This window comes from Buteo buteo, chromosome 5 (genome assembly GCF_964188355.1).
Source record: "Buteo buteo chromosome 5, bButBut1.hap1.1, whole genome shotgun sequence".
Lineage (NCBI taxonomy): Eukaryota > Metazoa > Chordata > Aves > Accipitriformes > Accipitridae > Buteo > Buteo buteo.
Window position 1 is genome coordinate 43,357,704 of NC_134175.1, and position 14,827 is coordinate 43,372,530.

At 40.0% G+C, this 14,827-nt stretch overlaps 1 protein-coding gene across 3 annotated transcripts in view; it reads right to left on the reverse strand.

Moving 5' to 3' along the window:
* The window catches only part of OSBPL11 (oxysterol binding protein like 11), a 44,661-nt gene that overhangs the window by 2,714 nt on the left and 27,120 nt on the right, over window positions 1-14,827 (reverse strand). For all 3 annotated transcript variants that reach the window (XM_075028836.1, XM_075028837.1, XM_075028838.1), the window contains exons 7-12: window positions 12,254-12,399; window positions 10,080-10,220; window positions 7,561-8,059; window positions 5,723-5,909; window positions 1,172-1,354; window positions 384-537 (exon numbers count right to left, since the gene is read on the reverse strand). In XM_075028836.1, the coding sequence (XP_074884937.1) occupies window positions 384-537; window positions 1,172-1,354; window positions 5,723-5,909; window positions 7,561-8,059; window positions 10,080-10,220; window positions 12,254-12,399 (1,310 nt within the window). The remainder of the gene's footprint in view (window positions 1-383; window positions 538-1,171; window positions 1,355-5,722; window positions 5,910-7,560; window positions 8,060-10,079; window positions 10,221-12,253; window positions 12,400-14,827) is intronic.

Below are 14,827 nucleotides of genomic sequence, written 5' to 3' on the forward strand. Positions count from 1 at the left end.
CAACATAAGCAAAATTAGTCCTACTGTTTGTTTTTTTTTCTTAGAGTATTTACTGTTACAGTCTACTTACACGTGTACATGTAAAGCTGTTTTCCATGTGTCACGAGGAAGTGCCTGGTAAAAGAAACCGGACCACAAAACAGGCAAACATTTTGTTGCAAGGGAATCGCAAAATCAAAGTGTTTGGGAAGTGAAGGGTAAAGTCAAACCTTTACATGTTTGGGAGCACTTATGTCACCTTACTCCTATGGATCCCATGGAGCTAAACTATAAGATCTAAGGCCAAGTACCCTATTCTGACAGGACACGGACCCATATTTGCACCTGCTTTCATTGTAGCTCTACCTCTGCCTTCATCAACAGCTATCTGCTTGGGAACTTACATCTTTAAGGAAGTATTTAGTACACCAAGGTGTTTCTGTTTCAGCACGAAGCCTCTCTTCATTCCTCTGTTGTTCTTCAAGGGCTCGCTTGTGCTCCGTAGCCTTATCGATGTCTCCATCCCGCAGAGACTCTGTTACATGCTGCCACAGCCTCCTACAAAACGAATTGTTAACTTTACTTTTCCAAAGCTTTCTCAGCCTGCCACCTTGAACTACAGGATCACCACATGCAGTTCGTTCAGAACAGCACCATTCCCTCCACTCATACATGACAGACCAACCCAGGTCAGAGCAGGATGGTGCAGCCCAGGTGGAAGGGCTCACAGCCACGTCTTATAGCTACGCTAGCGATTAGAAGCAGATAGGAATGGCTCTGAGGTTTTGGCTATGATAATCTACTGTCTGTATACCTTTAAAATTGCTGTGGAAGTGTTATTCAACAAGCAGTTTCTTGTGAGGACCTCCCTTGTCAGGAGCTGCCCCACTGTGTAGCTGATGGTTAAAAACAAAACAAATAAGGAGGCTCTGTTGTAGCAGGTACTTTATGAACCCCTAAGACAACTCTGTCCATGGATAAAAGAGATGAGATAAACAAACATGTGCCTGCACTTTTTTTTTTTTGCACTTTTTATTATGCATTTGTGTTTTGTTTTTTAAAAAAAAAAAAATTCAGATCACTGCTGCTAAGTACTATTCACAAGTAATATCTACATTTGCAGGTTTTCCTAAGGCATTCATTAGACTGCTTAGGACAAAAAGGGTCAGACAACAGTAAACACATACTCTACCTAGATTCAAATGGTCCTTGTTTCTCAAGGGGACGGACTCGTTTTCTTGTCACAGACAGCTTTGTCAAGTCCACGTATTTTGTCTCCCCATTGCTGTAGGTGAACTCAAGTACACTGTTCCACTCTCCTTGCACTCTGCAGACCACTGTGTTTGTCATGTTCTGTTTCACTTCACCTGTGACTCTAGGAAAGCAATTAATTTTTAAAAGGCCATGGCTGAAGACACCTGAGGAGTGTTCCTTGCATAATCACTCAACTTAATTCTGAATGAGTTTGCAAACTTGTCACACTGTCTTGAGAAATGTTAGTTACTTGAATTGCATTTGCATGGAGAATTTCAAAGAGCAAAGCGACTTTCACTCGTTGCTCTAGTTCTCTTCATGTTACCCAGGAAACTCCATTAAGCTTCAGCTTAAACTTGTTTCAAACCTTTTAACAGAACTAAAGATGGAAAAGAAACTAACACAGGCTGGTTCACATGTAACAAGCAGTTGATGTTTCCACTTGAAACATCGCATCAGACTTAAAAAATGAAAATTAAACTTTCTAGCAAGCATGTATCTCACTACCTGCTGGAACTTTATCTCACATCTTTTTACATCTCAATGTTCTTGGTATGTAGGTCGTCTCATTTCTATGTTGCTCACATTAGCAGCAGACACACAAAGGCAGAAAGCAAGGTGGGAAACTAGGAATCAGGAGAACTGCTTTTCTTTCCTGCCTCTTCCACAGAAACCTCTGCCAATAACAAGATAGTAAAAATGTCTAATACACAATATTTCATTCAAAGTGTTGCACAGATGCTCCAGCATCACCATAATTGCACACATACTGATGCATATTTTTCTTCTCAACATCAAGACCTGTCCAAAGACCTCCCGACACTCACTTCATCCTGAATCAAGGAGTGGAAGCTTACTGAGCATTGCTAGGCAAGCAAATTACCACCCTCAAACAGAACTTTTCTCCTAGAAAGAAGAAACAAAAGGGTCTGCACGCTGTGCAAACAAGAATTGAGACATTCTCACTTGTAAGGTGCTGCAGGATTCACAAAGGACACTATCTCCAGCTCCAATTAAACTGCAATTATCTGTACACAAGCTCCCTACAACACACCACTCTCCAGCTCCCCTTCCCACAGTTCATCAGCACTCCCACAAAGTACCCGTTACATCTCCTTTCACACTTACATTATGTGCAGCTAATAATAGCTAACGTGCACACCAGTGGTTTGCTCTTATTTCCTTTGAACAACTGCATACAGAAGAGCAGAAAACAGCAGTTCTGTGCTCCCACCTTGCCCACGCCGGCTGCGTGGTGTCACTCTCAGAGGCAGACGGGAGCCCAGGACATGTAGATGCCCCTTCCCGTCTTCCACATGCACTGGTCACTTCCAGCTGTGTCTGCATCTACCTGTCCGTTCCCCCCCCCTCCAAGCCTGGCATCAAAACAGAGAAATTGATTTCTCAGACAACGAAACAAGTATCACAGGCCAGACCTTCCAGCACAGAGATACTGGATGCCAGTCAAGTCAGAGCTGTGGGGAACGCCCGGGGCAAGTGGGGAAAGCTCACAGCCAGCTCAGAGCAGGAGGCAGCAGCCAGGGCTTCTGCCACATCTTGCACATGAGGGAGGCAGCTGGAGCCACATCACAGTCCAGCAGCTCAAACCTAATTTAACTTCATTAGAAAGGTCTTCCAAAAAACCGGACTGATAAATATGTGCTGCTCACGCACAGTTTTCCATTACAAAAATTTAAGATTCATTCAAGAAAACAGGCCAGAGTTGAAACAATATGAGCAATAAAAGCATGTTTACATTAAACTGTTACGCTTTTTTTTTGTGTGTGTGGAAGTTAACAAGCACTAACAGTTTCTGAAAACAACTAAAAGAGTAGGCGACAAGCAAGCAGCCTTCACTTCGTGCTTCTTTTTCATCCTATGACTTCCACACCTCACTGAAGCTATTACACATGGTGGAGTCCCTGTCCTCCCAAGAGATCTCTGAACAGACTGAATCCAGAGGACGCCAGAGACCAGCCCATTCGGACTTTGCAGTTACATCTTCACAACTTCAAGAGCTTAATTTTTCCAAGCAGTGTGTGTTTACAATACTGATATCCAGTATTTTAATATCAACCACAAAATTACTGTCTCTGCTCAGCTTAAAGTAAACAAAGTTATACCACTCACTACTAAGGTGCAGCATCCAGCTGCTACATTAAACTCTCATTGCAACCTATATTTCTTCAAGCTGCATTGCTCTGTGAGACACAACTATTCCCAGCATCGCAGATCATAATACCTGCCTGAACTAATATTAGTGATAAAAATCTGCTAGCACTTATTTGTAAGCTTGGCATGATTGATATATGCCTAGCTGTTCATTATCATCATCCTCTATTTCATCAAGCTAAAGAGGTACAGGACCAAGGAGCCAATATCCAGCTGAGGTCTAACAACAAGGGTCACTCTACAAAAAAAAAAAAATCCATAACATTGCCATAGCAACTCACTTGCACTCTGCGTAACCATGACAACACTGCTGCTTCCCCATCAAGAGATTCTTTTGGCAATGTCCAATCATCACCATGTCAAATTTTCAATAGTTACAGTACCTTGAACAGATCTGTCTTTAAAAAGCCTCCACATCTGTGACTAATTTCAGAGAGACAAATAACAAAACAGTTTCCAAAATTAAATCATTGAAGTAAAATTGCATCCTATCGCTTATTTTTTATGGCACAACAGGAGCTATTGCAAGGTGGAAGACACATTGTAAGCAATGGAAAAAAAATCCCAAGTGATGCATCGCTTTAAAATTGTCGCAAGTGAAACAGAGCTACATGTAAGCTTCAGTTCTCCAGGTGCCATTGGGAAAGGGGAGTTATGCTTGCAAGTTAAATTCAAAGCATGTATGGGAATTTATGGGGCAAAGCATCTCCTCAGGATGGAGGTTTTGGTGGGGTTTTTTTGTTTTCCTTTAAGCAATAAACAAAGCCTTATGCTACTGTTTCAGGTAAAGTGATTTAGAGAAGACTGATGATTTTTTGCAACCTGAGAGCAACCCACATTTAAGAAGTTCTGATGTTCTAGGCTGTTACATATTTCATTATGTGCTGGGTTTAGCTGGAATAGAGTTAATTTTCTTCACAGTACCTAGCATGGGGCTGTGTTTTGGATTTGTGCTGGAAACAGTGTTGATAATTCAGGGACGTTTTAGCTATTGCCGAGCAGTGCTTACACAGAGCCAAGGGCTTTTCTGCTTCTCCCCCCACCCCACCAGCGAGGAGGCTGGGGGGGCACAAGAAGTTGGGAGGCAACACAGCCGGGACAGCTGACCCCAACTGACCCAAGGGATGTTCCAGACCATACGACTTCATGCTCAGCACATAAAGCTGGGGGAAGAAGAACGAAGAGGGGACGTTCAGAGTGATGGCGTTTGTCTTCCCAAGTCACCGTTAGGTGTGATGGAACCCTGCTTTCCTGGAGATGGCTGAACACCTGCCTGCCCATGGGAAGTGCTGAATTAATTCCTTGTTTTGCTTTGTTCGTGTGTGCGGCTGTTGCTTTGCATATTAAACTGTCTGTATCTCAACCCACGAGCTTTCTCACTTTTACTCTTCTGATTCTCTCCCCCATCCCACCAGGGGGGAGTGAGTGAGCAGCTGTGTGGGGATTAGCTGCTGGCTGGGGTTAAACCACAACACATTATCATCTCTAACACATTTAATCTAAGAAAGGTTTAAACAAGCACTGTCCAGTAAACAGCTGAGTGTAAAATGGTCTGAAATCAGATATTCTTGGTGTGACTACTATTTAATTTTCTCCTTCCTCAATTAACTGTCTCTCTTGAGACAGAGTGCTAATCTCCAAGATTAGCACGAGGCTAATCTGCCGCAGTCTTACTACAAAATGTCTAAAGACATCAATGTTAGTGAGTTTCAAAAGCTTTTGCACCAAGCGTGCAGACACTTCCTACGATCTGCTAGATCCCTGGATCATCTTTCTTTTACCTGTTAGTTTTTGAACAAGCATACACATGAAGAATTACCGCTACAAGAATTACCATTTTTGTCTTTAAAAAAGGTATTTTTACCTAGAGATTTTCTGTAAGTTGCTTAAACTTGGTAGTCTTATGTTTCTTATACAGAAATCCTAAGACCAATAAGTAACAGAAGACTATTTACTAATGAGCCCTGCAGTGCAACTACAATGCATGTTGCAAACAACATGCAATGGGAATAAAAGCCAGGAGCTCTGTTCTCCCTGTGGTTTGAACACAGAGTCAGAAAAACATGGAATTTCCTTACTGTTTTTAAATGTAACCTGACTTTTCCTTGAGGATCACATGAGATGCAGTTGTTTAGCTGATACTGTTTAAGAGCACGGTAATACCTCAAGTGTTTATAAACAGGAAAAACTATGTTTTCTCAGACTACCAAATGAGTATTATTCAGCACACAGAACAGGGGAGTTACACAGCTACTGCAATTCTAGAGCAAGCACAGACTACGTGATAAAATAGAAAAAAAAAAAGAAGTGTTCTCACCGATGCAATTTGCCACCATAGAAGGGCTTGGTGTGAAAGTTAATACTTGCAGAATACCCAGTCTTCACACAGTTAATGTTGACTTTTCCTCCCAGTTCTACCCAGGGAACAGTTAAAATTGACCGAGCGTATGCACAGGGCAGAGAGAACGTGTATTCTTCCCCGTGTTCCAAGAGACTTAAGAGACCTGTGTGAATAAATACAAGAATTCTTAAATCAGCACCATTTTAGAAAAGACCAAACGAGTTACTGAAACAGATAACCAATACTATATCTGACTACTTTTCCTCATAGCCCCTCACACCAAAAAGGAAAAAAACAAAACAAAACAACCCCCCCCCCAAAAAAAAACCAAACCACAAAAGTGACATTTATTACAGATTCTAGATACATTTTCCTGAAAGTACTAACCTGAGTAACATGTATTTATGTTTCTTTTGGGGAAAACATATTTATCCTAATAATATTGCTCCATAAAGTACAATATTGTGCTGTGCAACATACTTTTCAGTAGTACGTAAAAGGGCTGGTCACACTCTTATTGACAGTTCTGGAGCATGGCAATGCAAGAATTATGCTGACAATAGGAAGTAATGAATGAATACCCTGAACTGCAGATCCTGAGGAAGGCTAATACTCCTGTTGTGTTTTCCCTCCCTGTAATACCCTATATGAAGGCAGGCAGCAGAGACAATTCATTGTACCGCATCTCTCTGCCAAGATAAACCCAACTCTTCCTGACAGTAGCTTTTGCAACAAATGTCAAGAATCTCGTAAAAACCTACAATTTTTCTTTGGGTTTTAAGATGTGTGGGTTTGACTCCTATGAAAAAAAAAAAACAAACCGCAAGATCTACCTCTTGCTGTTACAAGAACATAGCATGACAACTGACTGCTGCCTGCATCAACCCATGCCTCTGCAGCACATTATCACTGTGCATCTCACCTAAGTATGAAAAACATGAGAAATTCTGAAAAGTTATGACATGATTTGAGAAATGCCTTAGAAGAGATATTAACTTCAGAAATTACCTGGTATAGCCAAAGCACTGAGATGTGCCTTCCACATCCCCTGCCATGCTCATTCCCTTGTCCAGTACATAGCTTACATGCAAGTGCCTGGAATCCCCAGTTACTGCGTAATATAAACAGGGGACACAGAATGGGAGAGGCTGTCTCATCTCTTGCAGTAAATACTAGTACTAAAGGGAAATTACAGTTTAAGGGCAGTTACCCTTCTCTGTCCCTAAAGGATCCAATTTCTCCAGTTAAAGAAAATTAAAACTTGCATAGTAAAATACATTAAGTGCCATACATGCAAATACAAGCATACTTCTATTTAATAAATGTCTGATGCAAATCAGTTTGTCCGATGCTTTGGAAACATTCATAAATATCAGTTTACATCACAGTAACTGCCTTTTGGTTTAAAAGTAAAAATTTTATTTCCAAATATAATCCTGATTTTTGGCAAAGCATAAACCTATCTAGATTTTTTTCCCCCATATGAAAACTTGCTGTGTATAATGAGGACTTGTCGTATCTTCTGTACTTTGTGAACAGTAAAAATAAAGTAAGAAATTACTGAATGATTGTACGTTAAGGCTTGCAGATCACAGAGATTAGAGGAAAACCAGAAGTACGTGGGAAAAAAAAATCTGAAAACCCACTGACATGTTCTGTAAGCAGATTTTTATTTTTTTTAAATCTTCCAGACAAAACTACTGAGCAGCATTCATCTGTGTTTCTGCCAGAGGAGTACAATATCAACTTTCCTATCAAACCAGTAATATTTTAACAACCTTCTAAAATGAATAAAGGATGGAAGTAACACTTACCCTCACCAATCATTGTCACTCCTATTGACATTCCTAAGAATTTACTTTTTGTCCACACGTGGGCATTGACACACATCTTTCTCTCTACACATTCAGCATAAAACCCTGAGACAGGAGGATGGTGGGACACTTGCTCGGCTACAAATTTTACTGTATAGTAGTCCAGCTCTGTTTGGCCTTCCCTATCTTTAGACAGAGTTACTTGCTCTGAGGAAGAGTGAACAGAGAAGTTACTGCCAGCATCAGTGGCTACATCGCTCTTCGGCATCCTCCAGGAGCAGTGAAATGTTTCCCCAATGATTGGATTGTATGGTTTCTTTGCAATAGCTCCTTTGCGACCTTCGTGAAATGAAGTGAGATAATACTCAACAAAGCGGATCATCCTCTCCTCAGGGGTAGTGCCATTTGTGATTGCAATGAAGAGATCTGGGTGGGACATGAAGTCTGCATACATCTCCAACAATGATCGTTTCTCTAAAATAAAAGTGGGAAGAACCACCTGAAATAAAAAAAAAAAAAAAAAAAAACAACAGAAAGCTCTAGTAAGTAAAACAAAGAGACAGCATTTTTACAAGGGAAGTTTCTCAGGTGGGGGATTCTGTCCTGTTTTGGACACACTTTCAGACTGAACTTTCTTGTCCCTCTTCTAAGATGTGAGCAAAATACAGTGATCAGAGGTCCCAGAAAAACAATTTACAAGGAGAAAAAAAGCCCAATAAGTACTATTAGGACTAAAGAGGTTGAAGGAGACTGAGCATCCCTCAAAAAACATGAAAGAGCTGCAAAGAGATAACATGTCCCACATGTCTGTGGAGGAGAAAACAAGCAGGAAGGGGCTCAAACTACAGCAAGGAAGGTTCAGAGCAGAGGTTATGAAAGGTTTCATCTACTGGAGAGAAAAGCAGGGAAGTTATGCCAGTGCTCTTGAGAGCCTGCACAGTCTCTCTCACCACAGCAACTAGGACAAGCGTCCATGAGAAATAACATAGTTGATCCTGTACCTCTGAGCAGAAGACCTTATACTTTCCCAGTTACATTCACTACTATAAAAAACAGCAGACCTGTCCTTTGGTGGGCCAAGAGCAATACTGTAGGGTAAGAGGCTGTGGGTATCATCAGTCTTTTCCTTGCCTGTAGTGGCAACTAACCTCATGTAACTAACTGCTGTAAAGAGCAACACAGGGTATCTCAACCATGAGATCAAGATAGTCCATTTAAATTAGCTGCATTCAAATAGGTAGAGCACAGACATAAGACTCTTAGTAGATATAGAAGTTAAGCAGAATACACTTGCCATGTTGTTGCAACACCAACCTGGAGTATTAAAGTTGCTTTTCACCTCAGTACCCTGATATTTAAGTTAAGTGTGATTCTAACAACTTCATTGCCCGTTTTGAAGTCAGGCTCATTACATTTCAATGCTTTGCCTGCTCTGAACTAAAGACAATTCTATACACACAGCCAAAAGTCACAACTGGGAGACAGACTTGACAATTTTTTTTCAACTAAGAGAAAAAGATAGCCCAAATCCCATCTTCAATGTAAGTGAAAAAATGACTTAATAAATTCCTGATTAAGCAGTGGGGGTTTAAGTTTGGCCCACAGGCAGCAGGGCCTGTTCATATCACTTCTTTTTTTTTTTCCTGAATTGTGAAATGTAAGCTCCACAATACAAGTGTTTCTAGTGGTCAAGTAGCTAGTGCTCAAAAAACACAGCTTGAAAAAAAAAAATTATAATCCATAATTCCAAGAAAGAGAGTGCTTTTCTCATTCCATGTAAAATCCATTTTTTTCTTTAAAAGTGTCTAGTGCTTGTGGTAAGAAGTCTTTACAGGAGTGAATTGAACATAAGCTGGTAGCAGCCTGATTTTCCCAGATTTGCTGCCCAAGTTGTCTAGTAGCAACTGAGTGTTAATTTTTCAAAGCTGCTTGCTTTTGAGATCTGCACTGAAGTGTCAAACCCAATTCTCTCCAGTATAACTTTGTTCCTGCTTGCTATAGCTGTAAGCAAACAGAGAAATAAGAGTAGGACAGAATGGTGTAAACAGACATCTGAGGATAGATAATGGGGAACCAAAAGAAAACTTCTTTTCAGAAGCAGCATGAATACAGGTGTAGGGTTATGCAAGTTGCATGTAGAAGCATTATCAAGTGAGAAAAAAAATCATGGAAGGAAAGCAGAAAGACAAAAATATAAGAAAGCTGCAGAAAACAACATGGGAAGAGTAAGGTGCAAACACAGGAAAGAAAATAGGCCATTACAGGAAAGCCAACAAAAACACAGTAGAAAACACAAAGAGAACGTAATAGAAAAGATATGGCCAGTTGCATTAAAGAAAATCGACTACCTCAGCATGCTTCATTTAAAACCTGCCTCAAACTGGGACATTGTATCTTGGTACCTGAAGTTCCTACAGGCAACAATTTCATATTAAACTCAATATTGTTCAATACAGGAGTTGAGTTTAAAATGACACTTCACTTTTACTGCAGCCAGTCTTCATGCTTCAGTTACTTACTCTTGTTAAGTCCATGCCAAGTTTCAGCTGAGACAAGAGATGCAAGATAACACTGCGCTGTTCTTCCACTGCTCCTAGATCATCTTCTTTATCATCACAGATATCCTCCAGCTCCTCATCTGGATTTATTTCTTCAGGTTCCTGGGATAAGAGCCATAAACATCAGCTCAAAGATGTGACTGGCCAGACAACATCCAAAAAGGAGTTCATATTGTATTTAACTGTCCATGTATGAAAAAAAGACTAAACAAACCCCTGCAGAGAGCTACACAATGGAATCTACCCCAAGATAAAGAACAGCTGAAGAATTTAAAGGGACATTAAGATAACTCAGTGCAGATTTCATCTATCAGATTCAGGCTAAGATTTCGCACCATCTCTCACACACAAAAAAAAAAAGCTTAAAAGCAAGTATGACCTGTTTTCCTGTAAGTTTTGTGAGCTAACAGAATGGCAGGCATCTAACACATACAGAAAAATCGCAAAGCAAAAGCTACCAGAGAGTCCAACCACCTCACTAACACCCCTTCACCTCCACACGACTTCAGGCTTTCCAGTGTTGCCATCATTACCCCAAAGGCTGCGGCAAATGGTACTTTCTAGTCACTTGCTTACTGTCATGCCCAATGAAAAGCAATTAACATATCTCCGGGCCAGTCTTCACAAGCTTTATGAATGTTGCTGCTAGTGCCAATATGTAACAGTAAAGGAAAAAGGAAAAGTAACTTGGAGTAGTTTTATAAAAACAACAAAAAACCCCACACATACAACAGACAGCTAGCATGTGGTGTGTGTGTAACTAAAGCACCCAGACAGACTAGCAGAAGTTATATTAGCACCGTTCTAACAATCACCACCCCGCAAGCACCATTTTAAGAACCATCACCCCGCAAGCAGAAAGTCAAACACTTGAGGTGGAAGGGATGGTGGTATCCCTAGGGCTCTGAGCAGTGTCCTCCTGGGGCAAACAGCTGGAGGGAGGCAGATGCAGAGGGGAGAGGCACTGAATGCTACAGGAGGGCAGCAATGTGTGTCTGCCTAAGCAATGCCCTTTGTGCTGGAGCAGCTGCCCTAGCTCAAGGCAAATTTATAAACATCCAACCACCAAAAACAGGAGGCCAAACCCTTACACAGAGCTAAAACCCTGATGAAAATTGCACTATCACACAGGTGAATCCTTTCCAAGGATGCTACACTGTTCTGCTATCATAAATAAGAGAGCTGAAAATCTCTAAGGGGAGCAATAAGACTACTCATATCCCAAATACATTAAGTACTTGAACTGTAACTTAATTATTAGAAGGAGGAAGGAATTAAGTGATTTATATGAAAGCCCCTGGTTTGTTTCATTTTTTCTTTTTTTAACTTACTAGCAACTACTCTGATCCATTTAAAAATCTATAAACTATAGCAACTGAAGAAATCTTTTCCACTTCAATTTTGCTATAAGATAGCACAGTGCTGTTGCAGAAACATACAACAGCACATTACCTTTTCACAATGACACAGTCTCATCCAAACAACTGTGTGAAACCAACTAGTATAAAAAGAATGTAATTATGATTTTCTAGCTTCGTTAGGAAAAGTTGTTCTTTATCATAATCCCCGCTGGTTTTTTACTTTAGTATTTTGCACTTCAAATCAATTTTGACAGTTATAATGATACAGACTGTAGCTTATTTCAAACACATTAAGCCATCCTGAAGTCAAGTGATGAGAGTTGCTCAGATTAAGAAAAACAGATGCAGCAAGAGCTAAAAAGGAAAGATGGGGAGAATTAATAACTGGAGACCAGCAATTTTGTCTTTCATCTGCTTAGGTAGTCCTTCTTGGGCCTATTTTGAGAGTGTCATGAATTCCAGTTAGTTTTTTTGCACTTCAGTATCCACGTGTTTTAGATCAAAATGCAAGGGAATACTGCCTATTTCAACATCTTGCATTACCCTCCCAATTGGCTCCCTCCACTTGACAGCTAGTTACAGAAAGCAGCAAAAAATTATTGAAAAAGCGAGGTAGAAAGTTTCATTTACTGCAACTGTACTCACTCCTCCAACAAAGCTAATCAAAAAGTGCGAGAACTTACATCAAATCATTTTCACAGAATATGATTGAAACATTGACAGATATTCCTCAAAGTAACTCCCCACAGAAACGGGATGTTCACATTACCTTACCCTTGTTAGCTGGCAGGGCTCTGCAATGGACTGCTCTTCTCTGACAGATGCTGGCTTGTTTACCTCTGCTGGAAAATTCTGAGCCGCTCCATTTTTGAAGTGGTTTGCCAGAGATATCTTCGGGTCCAACCAACTGATCGCCGTTCCTGAAGCAAAAGAAAGTTTGCGCTGAAACTTGCTCATCCTCTGGAAGGTCAGTAAATAGCAGTTTTCACAGAAGAGTTATTTTTTAAGGACTAAGCTGAAAGCAGCCAATTCCTCCTGCAGCCAATCCCTTCAGCAGCCACTAAACAAAGGTGGTGCAATGAGACACCACCTTCAGTGATCATTAGCACAAACACTGCGATTGGCGAGCTGTAATACAGGCAACTTGGACTGGAGAAACTAGTTGGTGTCATGAAAGGTGTAATCAGACACTACAGGAAGAACCCAGTATCACGGGAATGTTAAGTAACTCTTCCAATTTTCTTTAACTGGTACCAAAAAAAATAAGCCCACCACTTATCAGCTTCTCAAACCCAGCTCAGTTCTACACTAAAAAGAGCTAAAGCAGAAAAAGTTTTGTTGCCAGTGTTTTCTCTGGAGCGGGTACTTGTCTTTTCTCAGCTGCAAAGAAGGCAAGAACATGCTGTTGAATAAATAATAGTTGCTAAAAAAAAAAAAAAAAAAAAAACCACCACACTGCAGGGCTTGGAAAGCTATTACCCACTTGATGATTCCAGCATCTCTAGTTACTCCCAGCTAATTTATCAGAACCGATCAGGTTCCTCATTAATAATACAAATGTTCCATTCTTTTTCAAAGGCTAATAAATGTACAGGTGACTCCAATCAGTTTTTACTGAAGAATACACAAACTGATAAACCATCTTGGCTGGATTGCAAACAGAAATTATTAGAAAACCTGAATTTCTACCACCACACAGCAGTTTCCTGTGCTTAGGTACCTACACTGAGATGTCTGTTGTCTCTTCCTATATGATACGCAATCCTTTATTTCCAGACCTCTGTTACCTGGAACTAGGTCACATCCTCAACCAGAACAGGCAGACTAAGCTTAATTCAGATAAACGGCAGCATTTCCACCAGGAAAATACTGGGGCAGGAAAAATGTGCAGCTTTACTAATGGGACAAACCAACTTTTTCCACAGCAAGATAGTTTATTTTCATCAAGTCTTTTCTCATGAATCCATTACATGATAAGAAACAAGAATCCCTCAGCAGTTTAAGTTTAAGCTATTTAAACAGAAGTTTCAAACAAGTCAAAAAAAAAAGATCCTCAGAATGTCACTGTCATGCTTACCTTTTTGAAAGGGTTTTACTAATCTTTAAAACCTGTTCATGATACCTGCTTTCTGAACTGTAACTTTCAACACAATAATCTCTAATTGCATGTTCTAGGCTGTATTTAATCTACACTCACTGCCTCAATATTAGCTTGAATTTAACAAGTAGCCTCCCTCTTATACTCCCTATCAGCTACTTCTAAAACAACCTTATTTATTATTATTAAGTTCTGCTTAATTTTCACTGTTAAATTCTAGGAGGTTTTTTTAAGTGATTTGAGCTACCAGTTGTGTTTTAATCTTTGTGAGTGGACAGGATGTCACCTTAATACTTCTCTTCCACTGGAAGATCATATTCAAATCTGCTCTTGACTATTTTGGGTAGGCACAAGCTATTCTCTTCACTTGTGATCTCCTCCTCCCCTAAAAGTCTTCACCCCATTTTTTTTAAAAATTTGTCAGCACTTCCCCTCTGCTACAACACAGACCTCTCAAAAGCCTACAGTCTTCACTTTCAACATTTTTCTTCAAGAGCTGCAAACTGTTGTTGCAGTTCACCTTTATGATAACAAAGTATTTTTTCTTTTTTTAAATCCAGTACGTTTCACCACTTTTACCTTGAATTTAGGAAAAGTTAATAGTTGCAACTTTCCTGTTCAACTTTAAGTTTGTAATTTAAGGTACACCTTGATGCAGCTGGGGCAGTATTTTCACTCTTATTTTTTTTGTCTTCTAAGAATTTATAGCAAACTGGCATTCTTACATAATTTCCAATCCTTGTTTTTTAAGCCTGACGAGCACTTGCCCAACACATTCTTAGCAGTCAAGTACCACTTTAACAGACCCAAAAATACTTTTTTCCACTTCATGTTTAAATTTATGTTCTGTTAGACAAGTGTCCTCTTCATCATCACTTCTTGCTGCACCTCACTCGTATCTAGCTGAAGTATGCTGACCTGCCTTTATGATCCTAGGAAGATTAAATAGCTTGTATATATTTTATTAGATAGAACAGTCTGTATGCAAGATTTTTTCCTACACCATTTTAAGTTTTCCTATACCTAAATATAGAAATGCTTCCTGCAACATTTGAATTAAGCTGCAATCCTTTTCATTTCTATATGAATTTCTGAAGCCTACCAAAAAGACTCCACCAGTTGAACCAGAAGGTGAAGCATTCCTCCTGTCAGGAGGGGAAATCTCAGCTAAATGGATTAAAAAAAAAAAAACAAACCAAAAAACCTTCTTCTCAGTCCTTGAAAGGATCAAACGTATTACAGTGTCTCTA